This window comes from Quercus suber, unplaced genomic scaffold, assembly GCF_002906115.3.
Source record: "Quercus suber isolate HL8 unplaced genomic scaffold, Cork oak 2.0 scaffold_233, whole genome shotgun sequence".
Taxonomy (NCBI): Eukaryota; Viridiplantae; Streptophyta; class Magnoliopsida; order Fagales; family Fagaceae; genus Quercus; species Quercus suber.
Genome location: NW_027069690.1, coordinates 863,130 through 873,468, shown reverse-complemented (window position 1 = coordinate 873,468; position 10,339 = coordinate 863,130). Strand labels below are relative to the sequence as shown.

Below are 10,339 nucleotides of genomic sequence, written 5' to 3'. Positions count from 1 at the left end.
TCTAAAATTTTGAGGAAAATGTCCCATGAATAACTCAAATGACAAAGATCAATATCATAACTTGTGGTCCAAGATGTAGTGAAAGTCACCATACTAATATTAAATAAACCAATAATCATTTAAGAATAGCCAAATAGTCTCAACAATATTATAAATATTTCCTCTAAGAAAAGTGTAGTAATAAATCATATGTGCACACTTCTCATTTTACCTCATTAATTGAGTATTAAGTAAAATTAACACTCCTCTTTATGGCTAGAGGTGTCATTAAACAAGAAGCATTAATTAACAAGAGCATTAGTCACAAATAGCCTCGTAATCAAAGCCAAGGCTATTGAAGTCTTACACATGGGGTTATTGATTGGCCACCTGTTACAGCCGGTAAAGGCAACCCCATCAGCCAATCACAGGGGCTATTACTACCGGCATTACTAGGTACCTCGTTGAAAACGCCGGTTGACACTTGTACTCCACCATAAGGAGAGAGGTCTATAAATTATGAGTCCCATTGCAGTGGTCTACTGCCCATTCAACAGACAAAGCTTTAGAAATATATATATATATATATATATACAATACTGTCAAAAAGTTTAGAGAGAGAGAGAAGAGAAACTATGGAACGTGGAGCTGAGTTCCCTCACTTTGGCAGCAGACATGCAAAATCAAGCCCGGGTAAAGTATAAAATATATAATGACTTTTTATTTTTTGTTGATTTTAATTATGTGTGTGTTTTACATTTTTACATTGCTTGATCAAAGAAATTGTATAGGCCTTATTTTTTTTTTCTTCGTATTTTTGATACATTGCATGCATGTATTATATCTATTTCTTTTTTAGTTGTTTACAATAAGTGGGACAGAGTGATTTAAACCCAGATTTTCTTTTTGGGAGACCAGATAATACCAATGAGGTACAAGACTTTCAATTGTTGAATTTTCTTCTTTGCTCTCTCTCTCTCTCTCTCTCTCTCTCTCTATATATATATATATATATTATGGCCTTTGATTAAGATTTCCACAATATTTGTTGTTGATAAAATAGTTCTTCTTGTCCAAAACCTTGTAATTCTTCTGATTTTTTCTGTTGTTTCCAATAGAGACGTTTAAGTTCAAATCTCTTCTCCCCAATAATCGATTTCACATATATATATATATATATATAATTCTCTTTTTAGAACCATACAAGTTTGCCTCCTCTTCATGTTGTTTCCAATAGAGACGTTTAAGTTCAAATCTCTTCTCCCCAATAATCGATTTCCCATATATATATATATATATATAATTTTCTTTTTAGGACCATTCAAGTTTGCCTCCTCTTCATAGAGAGAGAAAGGAAGTGAAAGTCAGCAAATAGGCTTGGTGTCCCTAAAGCTTCTTTACAATCTCTCCTTGATATCTTTTACAAGGTTCCAACCTTGGCCTACTCTTTAGAGAGAGGCAATGCCAATCAATCCCAAAGCCCTTCTTTTTCCTCTCTATTTTTCTTGATAAAGGATGTATATATTATATATGTAAGGGTATTATTAATTTTTTTGTCAAAAACCTTAACATCGTTTCTAGTTGATTTTCAGGGTAAGGGGGTCGAAAAATAAAAGAAAGATGTAGTCTATTTTTGCAACCTTTTTGACCCTATTTGTCGTTTTACTTCTACTGTAACGCTTGCTCAAAACGGTCTCTCTTTTAAGTCTTCTCTCCTTTAAGTCTTCCTTTGTTTACCATTGTATGAGTCTCTTTCCATGAAAATGAGATGAACCAGTTTGTGTTTATTCTATTTATCCTTTTGAAAATATTTTAATGACGTGTCACACATGCAGGACTCTTGGGGCTCAGGGCCTACAATCTATATAAGTGGGTCCATCCTATTTAGTCACCGGATAATAAGAGTGATTATAAACCCCATTTGTACCATTTTATATATTCTTAAAGAAATTTTTAAGAAAATTTCTTTAAAAATAAACTAATTTTGTGTTTTTGTTTTCTGTTCTAGGCATAAAAACAAACTTAATTGAATGTGGGCATTGAAAACGTGTGACATTTTCTGCATTTTACCAAAAGAATAAAAGAAAAAGATTCTTTCTCCATTACCTTTTTCGTGAAGAGAAAAAAGGACATTAATTATACCTAAATGAGTTTTGTTGTTTTTATATACTTTTTTTTTAACGAGAGAGAGGATTATAAATTCTAAACGTTTCTTGTTAGAAAGATGACGAGATACCAAATTAAATTAATATTACCAAACTAGGCTAGCCAAGTCACTAGAACAGGAGACAACAGAGAACAGACATGAGAGAGGTGGAGAGATTGAGAGGAAAAGGTTTTGACTTGGGAGAGATGGAGAGACCCAGCTCTGGCCTTAGCTAAGATATATTTCCTAGTAGAGCAGTACTCCATGTTAATATATTAGAGATTATTAAACCCATTTTAGAGTAGAGAAATTATTAGATCTGTTAAGTTAAGATTTCTTACTTAGAATAATACTCCATAATAGTATATACAAGAAATAATTAGATCCGTTCTTTTAGTACATATACGAGGAACTATTAGATTCGTTAAACCGATTTTCTATCTTTTTCACATAACGGTAGATAACAATAGGTTCCACTCATAAGCCATGTAGATATTTACCTATGTGTCATAGACTCAGAGGAAACTAATACTCCCTAGCTATTTTGATTCATTTAATACTTCAAATAAAATTTTATAAATTTAAAAATAATAACGTGACGAAATATATATTATTAGATATGAGAAAGTAAATCTTAATGGATCATTTTGTAAGCTAGAAATTGACTAAACCCGACCCAATTGACGCGTCAAACCTAATATTTTCTTAACATAGTTTAAGTTTAAGCTTATTCTTTTAAAAAAAAAAAAAAAAAGTTATAGTACAATCATAGAATCTGAACAGTGGTTTTGTGGAACCCACCTGGGGTGGAACGTTGGTCATGCAAGCGCGTGAGGTGTCGGGTTTTTTTGGTTCCAGGTGGGATTTTTGTCTGGTTCATTGCGTTGGTAATAGATTCATAGAAACGTACAAAATTGAGTGATGGGGATGCTTCTTTTATAAATGGCTTTAGACCTTTTTCATTCGGAAAAAATTGTAGTAAAACAAATTATTTATTACATAATTTCTTTGTTATGATTGTAATGTGGTAGAGTGTAATTGGTGAAAAAAAAAGGTCCATATATAAATAATAAACATCATTCACAATTTATCATATCAAAATTGTGGTAAAAAGTTATGGAATAGTTTGTGATTTTAAAATTACTCTTTTCATTTTTAGTTTAATATCTAGTATTAAGGTAACTAGAGTTACTGGGCTCATTCAAGACTCGATCAGTGGTGCGTGACATGTGTTTGTCACACTCACTTTTAATATCAGTTAGCCACATACCCCCACTTCTTGATACAATCTTTTTTTTTTTTTTTTTTTTCCCATGTGTAAATGATAAATATCACTCACAATTTACCACATCAGAGTTGTGGTAAAAAATTATGAAATAGTTTGTGGTCCTACAACCACTCTTTTCATTCTTAGTCTAATATCTAGTATTAAGGTAACCAGAGTTATTGGGTTTCACTCTTAGTCTAATATCTAGTATTAAGGTAACCAGAATTATTGGGTTTATTCAAGGCTCGGTCGGTGGCGTGTGACATGTGGCCATCACGCTCACTTTTAATATAAGTTAGCCACGTACCCCCGCATCTTGACACAATCTTTTTTTCTTTGTTTTGGTTTTGGACTTCATATAGGCTAAGGTAGTTTTCCTTTCTTTTCCCTGTGTTTTTCCTTTTTTGGTCTTTGTGTTGAAGACTCCAAGGACTAAATTTTTATTTATTTTTCTTTTTGAGAAAAAGACCGATCAATATGTGCTTTCTACTTATGTGTTTAGTGGTTGTAAGAACTATTAATTCTTATACTATGTCTTATTGTTGTTATTGTGTCCCAAAATAGATGTTCTGGGTTTTAGATTTTTTTTTTTTATTTTGGGTGGGAAAACTGGTTTTAGATTTGTTTTAAGTATGGACACCACTATAATTGACATAGGAAAAAAAATGTTTATTCATACATCTCTCTATCTCCGGTAAAATTATTCAAATGCGCTTGGTATACTAGATCTTTTTATCATTAAAAGATGGGTCTTATATATCGGCCTCGCATATAGGATCAGCATATATGTGAAAAACTTGTGGACACCAAGTATGTATAGAATGATTCTTAATTCTACTTTTAATTTTAAATTAAAATTATAGATAGATTATAGATAGACATAATTAACAATTAGATGTGAATTGTGATATTAATCATCTAATATGAGATTTGGGGAAATTATTCGGTACACCTTGTGTACCATATCTTTCTCTCATAGAAAGGTCGATTTCATGTGTGAGATCTACATATAAGGTTTATTTTAATGCAAGAGAATATTATAATTAATCATGTGTACTAAATAATTTCACTAAAAATTAATAAATACAAGAGTTGTACAAGTAACACTATCATTGTAAATATGTATACTTTTATTGTTATTATTATCATTATTATTACATCTTTTTGTGGTTTTCATGAGTGTACAATGTTGTGTTTGTTTCATTTCAGCTCCGAGGCTAGTATTGCCTGTCAACCCAAACAGCAACATACCCGACTTCATCACCAACATCGACACAAACAATGCCAATGCTAATCTCAATGTCGATGCCAATGCCAATGCCAACACTAGCAATGGAAATCAACGTGCCCATCCATGCATTATACGTGAACAAGACCAGTACATGCCTATAGCCAACGTGATACGCATCATGCGCCGCATACTCCCATCCCATGCAAAGATATCCGACGATGCCAAGGAGACCATCCAAGAGTGTGTGTCCGAATACATCAGCTTCATCACTGGCGAGGCCAACGAGCGTTGCCAGCGCGAGCAGCGCAAGACTGTGACCGCGGAGGACGTGCTTTGGGCAATGGGGAAGCTGGGATTTGATGACTATGTTGAGCCACTCACTGTGTACCTCAACCGCTACCGTGAGGCAGAGAATGAACGCAACAATCTGCGAGTTGATCAGCTGCCTTATGTTGGTTTCAAGCGTAGCATGGATTATGGGCCTGTTGGTGGGCCGCCAGGCCCACCGCCTTACGGGCCAGGCTTTCCAATGGCCCATCACCCGGCTATGTTTGATGCTTCTGCAATGGGTGGTGGGTACCATAATGGGTCTGGCGCTGGTGGGTCTTCTTCTTCTTCTGCCGGTGCTCAGAACAGTGGTCTGCCTAGCTTTGATCCTTATGCTCAGTTCAAATGAATAGGTAGTAATAGTAATGTTGGAGTGGCAATTCTCAATAAGAACCAAATATTTATATACTGTTATAGTTAAAGGTTTTGTCTGAGATTGGTTTGGAGAGAAACATTATTAGTCCTTTTGATTTTCAATTACAATGGATTTCTAGTTCCTATAAATGTTTATTGAGTCCTTAATGAACATTTTTATTTGTTTGAGTCAATTTTTGGGCTTGCATTATTAAACCATTGTTTACTCTTTACATAAAGATGAATTATAGTCATTGGTTCAATGGCTCAGAGACAGTTAATGTTAATCCTTCATCTTGGGATCAATCTCTTTGAGCTGAAAATCAATTAAAAGGTTCTTTACCAGTGATGGTATAGCCATCGTGTTAATCATACAAATTCTAGATGTTTTTAAGAACGCTTGAGATGAGAAATTATTCAATACAATGTGAGAACAGCCTTGTAGTCCTCCCAATCAGTGAAAAGAAACTATTCCTTAAACAACTTCTAATTTTATAGAATCAGGTGTGCCAAATGCCAAATATTTGGCATTTGGCACACCAAACACTAAAAACATACTATCATGAGGTGTGTTAAATACTAAAAAGTTTTAGCATTTGCTATAATAGAACCTCATCTTTGGAACAGTACGTAAGGAAATGTCATTTGGTTTTTATTATTTTTTATTCATCTTTCTCTCCCACCTCAAATAAAATATCTCTTCTTATCTTTACTTTTAGCCACACATTCACTACTTCACTCTCTCCACTCTCACAGACTCTTTCCACTCTCACAGACTCTTTTGTTCTCCCCTCTTCCCTTTTGCTCTCCTCTCTTCCCATTCATGAGCCATCACTAATTTCCTCTCTACTATCACACAAATTCCATCATCATTAATCTATAAAATCTCCTTCACCGATTTTTTTTTCTTGTTTTTTCGCTCTCTCCTCTTTGTTCTATCTCATAAACTAAAGCTACTTGGTTCGATTTAGTTCATCTCAGAGCAAAACATTATTATTTCGTTTAGCATCTCAGCTTATTGGGTTTGTATTTCAATGTTGCCAACTCGCCGATACAATCTCAGTATCACTGATTCACCATTGAGGCAATGGTTTTTTTTCTAAGTTGTGGTGGGTTTGATTTTGGGTGTTTATATGGTGGTTTCGGTGTCTTTGATGGTAGGTTGTGGGGTGATGGACGATAGTAACTGGTGAGGTAGGATGTGGGGCGATGGGAGTGGTGGGTTTTTTATTTTGTATTTCTATATATTGTTGGGTTTTTTAATGTATTGTATATATTATTTTAATATATGGAATTGAAGAATAGAATATGTGATATAGGGTGTATTATAAAATGATGTGCTAAAATAATAAAATAAGATTTTAGTATCAAAATAAAATATTTATATAACACCTGATAAGAATGCTATTACAGTCACTAAAATCCACCATAGTTGCTTCAAAAGAAATCCATAATAGTTGAATTGTATTAATTGAGAGGATCACATTCCATCATATCAAATAATTTCTTGAATAGTGAGTTCTAATTAGCTCAATTAGTAAATTCTCTGATGGTTGTATAAGAGATCTAAGGTTCAATCTCCGCCTACATTAAAAATTAATTAATGTCTTAATCTGATAATAAAAAACTATCATTAAAAGCAAACGCAATAAATTATGGGTCCGTTTGGATAGCACTTATTGTTGCTGAAAGTTGATAAAAACTGATTGTTGCTGAAAACACTGTAGCAAAATAATTTTTAAATGTGTAAATAGTATTGTGGGACCCACTTTTAATATTAAATATTACGTGAACAGTAGATAAACAGTGCATACACAGTAACTTTTGTCCCCCAAAGTCAAAAACTGCGTCAGGAAAAAAAAAAAAAAAAAAAAAAAAAAAAAAAAAAAGAAGTTATAGTACAATCATAGAATCTGAACAGTGGTTTTGTGGAACCCACCTGGGGTGGAACGTTGGTCATGCAAGCGCGTGAGGTGTCGGGTTTTTTTGGTTCCAGGTGGGATTTTTGTCTGGTTCATTGCGTTGGTAATAGATTCATAGAAACATACAAAATTGAGTGATGGGGATGCTTCTTTTATAAATGGCTTTAGACCTTTTTCATTCGGAAAAAATTGTAGTAAAACAAATTATTTATTACATAATTTCTTTGTTATGATTGTAATGTGGTAGAGTGTGATTGGTGAAAAAAAAGGTTTGTGTATAAATAATAAACACCACTCACAATTTACCATGTTAGAATTGTGGTAAAAAGTTATGGAATAGTTTGTGATTTTAGAATTACTCTTTTCATTCTTAGTTTAATATTTAGTATTAAGGTAATTAGAGTTACTGGCTCATTCAAGGCTCGGTCAGTGGTGTGTGACATGTGTTTATCACACTCACTTTTAATATCAGTTAGCCACATACTCCCACTTGACACAATCTTTTTTTTTTCCCATGTGTAAATGATAAACATCACTCACAATTTACCACATCAGAATTGTGGTAAAAAGTTATGAAATAGTTTGTGGTCCTACGACCACTCTTTTCATCCTTAGTCTAATATCTAGTATTAAGGTAACCAGAGTTACTGAGTTCATTCAAGGCTCGGTCGGTGGCGTGTGACATGTGGCCAGCACGCTCACTTTTAATATAAGTTAGCCACGTACCCCCGCACCTTGACACAATCTTTTTTTTCTTTGTTTTGGTTTTGGACTTCATATAGGCTAAGGTAGTTTTCCTTTCTTTTCCCGGTGTTTTTCCTTTTTTGGTCTTTGTGTTGAAGACTCCAAGGACTAAATTTTTATTTATTTTTCTTTTTGAGAAAAAGACCGATCAATATGTGCTTTCTACTTATGTGTTTAGTGGTTGTAAGAACTACTAATTCTTATTCTATGTCTTATTGTTGTTATTGTGTCCCAAAATAGATGTTCTTGGTTTTAGATTTTTTTTTTTTTTTTTTTTTGAAAACTGGTTTTAGATTTGTTTTAAGTTTGGACACCACTATAATTGACATAGGAAAAAAAATGTTTATTCATACATCTCTCTATCTCCGGTAAAATTATTCAAATGCACTTGGTATACTAGATCTTTTTATCATTAAAAGATGGGTCTTATATATCGGCCTCGCATATAGGATCAGCATATGTGTGAAAAACTTGTGGACACCAAGTATGTATAGAATGATTCTTAATTCTACTTTTAATTTTAAATTAAAATTATAGATAGATTATAGATAGACATAATTAACAATTAGATGTGAATTGTGATATTAATTATCTAATATGAGATTTGGGGAAATTATTCGGTACACCTTATGTACCATATCTTTCTCTCATAGAAAGGTCGATTTCATTGTGAGATCTACATATAAGGTTTATTTTAATGCAAGAGAATATTATAATTAATCATGTGTACTAAATAATTTCACTAAAAATTAGTAAATACAAGAGTTGTACAAGTAACACTATCATTGTAAATATGTATACTTTTATTGTTATTAGTATCATTATTATTACATCTTTTTGAGGTTTTCATGAGTGTACAATGTTTTGTTTGTTTCATTTCAGCTCCGAGACTAGTATTGCCTGTCAACCCAAACAGCAACATACCCGACTTCATCACCAACATCGACACAAACAATGCCAATGCTAATCTCAATGTCGATGCCAATGCCAATGCCAACACTAGCAATGGAAATCAACGTGCCCACCCATGCATTATACGTGAACAAGACCAGTACATGCCTATAGCCAACGTGATACGCATCATGCGCCGCATACTCCCATCCCATGCAAAGATATCTGACGATGCCAAGGAGACCATCCAAGAGTGTGTGTCCGAATACATCAGCTTCATCACTGGCGAGGCCAACGAGCGTTGCCAGCGCGAGCAGCGCAAGACTGTGACCGCGGAGGACGTGCTTTGGGCAATGGGGAAGCTGGGATTTGATGACTATGTTGAGCCACTCACTGTGTACCTCAACCGCTACCGTGAGGCAGAGAATGAACGCAACAATCTGCGTGTTGATCAGCTGCCTTATGTTGGTTTCAAGCGTAGCATGGATTATGGGCCTGTTGGCGTGCCGCCAGGCCCACCGCCTTACGGGCCAGGCTTTCCAATGGCCCATCACCCGGCTATGTTTGATGCTTCTGCAATGGGTAGTGGGTACCATAATGGGTCTGGCGCTGGTGGGTCTTCTTCTTCTTCTGCCGGTGCTCAGAACAGTGGTCTGCCTAGCTTTGATCCTTATGCTCAGTTCAAATGAATAGGTAGTAATAGTAATGTTGGAGTGGCAATTCTCAATAAGAACTAAATATTTATATACTGTTATAGTTAAAGGTTTTGTCTGAGATTGGTTTGGAGAGAAACATTATTAGTCATTTTGATTTTCAATTACAATGGATTTCTAGTTCCTATAAATGTTTATTGAGTCCTTAATGAACATTTCAATTTGTTTGAGTCAATTTTTGGGCTTGCACTATTAAACCATTGTTTACTCTTTACATAAAGATGAATTATAGTCATTGGTTCAATGGCTCAGAGACAGTTAATGTTAATCCTTCGTCTTGGGATCAATCTCTTTGAGCTGAAAATCAATTAAATGGTTCTTTGCAAGTGATGGTATAGCCACTGTGTTAATCATACACATTCTAGATGTTTTTAAGAAGGCTTGAGATGAGAAATTATTCAATACAATGTGAGAACATCCTTGTAGTCCTCCCAATCAGTGAAAAGAAACCATTCCTTAAACAACTTCTAATTTTATAGAATCAGGTGTGCCAAATGCCAAATATTTGGCATTTGGCACACCAAACACTAAAAACATACTATCATGAGGTGTATTAAATACCAAAAAGTTTTAGCATTTGCTACAATAGAACCTCATCTTTGGAACAGTACGTAAGGAAATGTCATTTGGTTTTTATTATTTTTTATTCATCTTTCTCTCCCACCTCAAATAAAATATCTCTTCTTATCTTTACTTTTAGCCACACGTTCACTACTTCACTCTCTCCACTCTCACAGACTCTTTTGTTCTCCCTCTTCCCTTTTG

At 34.3% G+C, this 10,339-nt stretch overlaps 2 protein-coding genes across 2 annotated transcripts; both read left to right on the top strand.

Annotated features, from left to right (window-relative positions):
- The first annotated feature begins 529 nt into the window (after positions 1-529).
- On the top strand, positions 530-5,518 carry LOC111999938 (nuclear transcription factor Y subunit B-9). Its single transcript, XM_065780329.1, has 2 exons — positions 530-672; positions 4,602-5,518. The coding sequence occupies exons 1-2, from the start codon at positions 615-617 to the stop codon at positions 5,297-5,299; spliced, it is 756 nt and encodes a 251-aa protein (XP_065636401.1). The 5' UTR covers positions 530-614; the 3' UTR covers positions 5,300-5,518.
- Positions 5,519-8,818: 3,300 nt separating this feature from the next.
- LOC136070427 (nuclear transcription factor Y subunit B-9-like) lies at positions 8,819-9,722 on the top strand. The gene has a single exon (XM_065780371.1). The coding sequence runs from the start codon at positions 8,819-8,821 to the stop codon at positions 9,548-9,550; it is 732 nt and encodes a 243-aa protein (XP_065636443.1). The 3' UTR covers positions 9,551-9,722.
- Positions 9,723-10,339: the final 617 nt, after the last annotated feature.

What these genes read in the sequence shown, in the direction of transcription:
- LOC111999938 (XM_065780329.1), top strand. Translation starts at nt 615, where the DNA reads ATGGAACGTGGAGCTGAGTTCCCTCACTTTGGCAGCAGACATGCAAAA. An exon ending in ACATGCAAAATCAAGCCCGG is followed by an intron (nt 673 to 4,601) that starts GTAAAGTATAAA and finishes GTTTCATTTCAG; the next exon opens with CTCCGAGGCTAGTATTGCCT.
- LOC136070427 (XM_065780371.1), top strand. Translation starts at nt 8,819, where the DNA reads ATGAGTGTACAATGTTTTGTTTGTTTCATTTCAGCTCCGAGACTAGTA.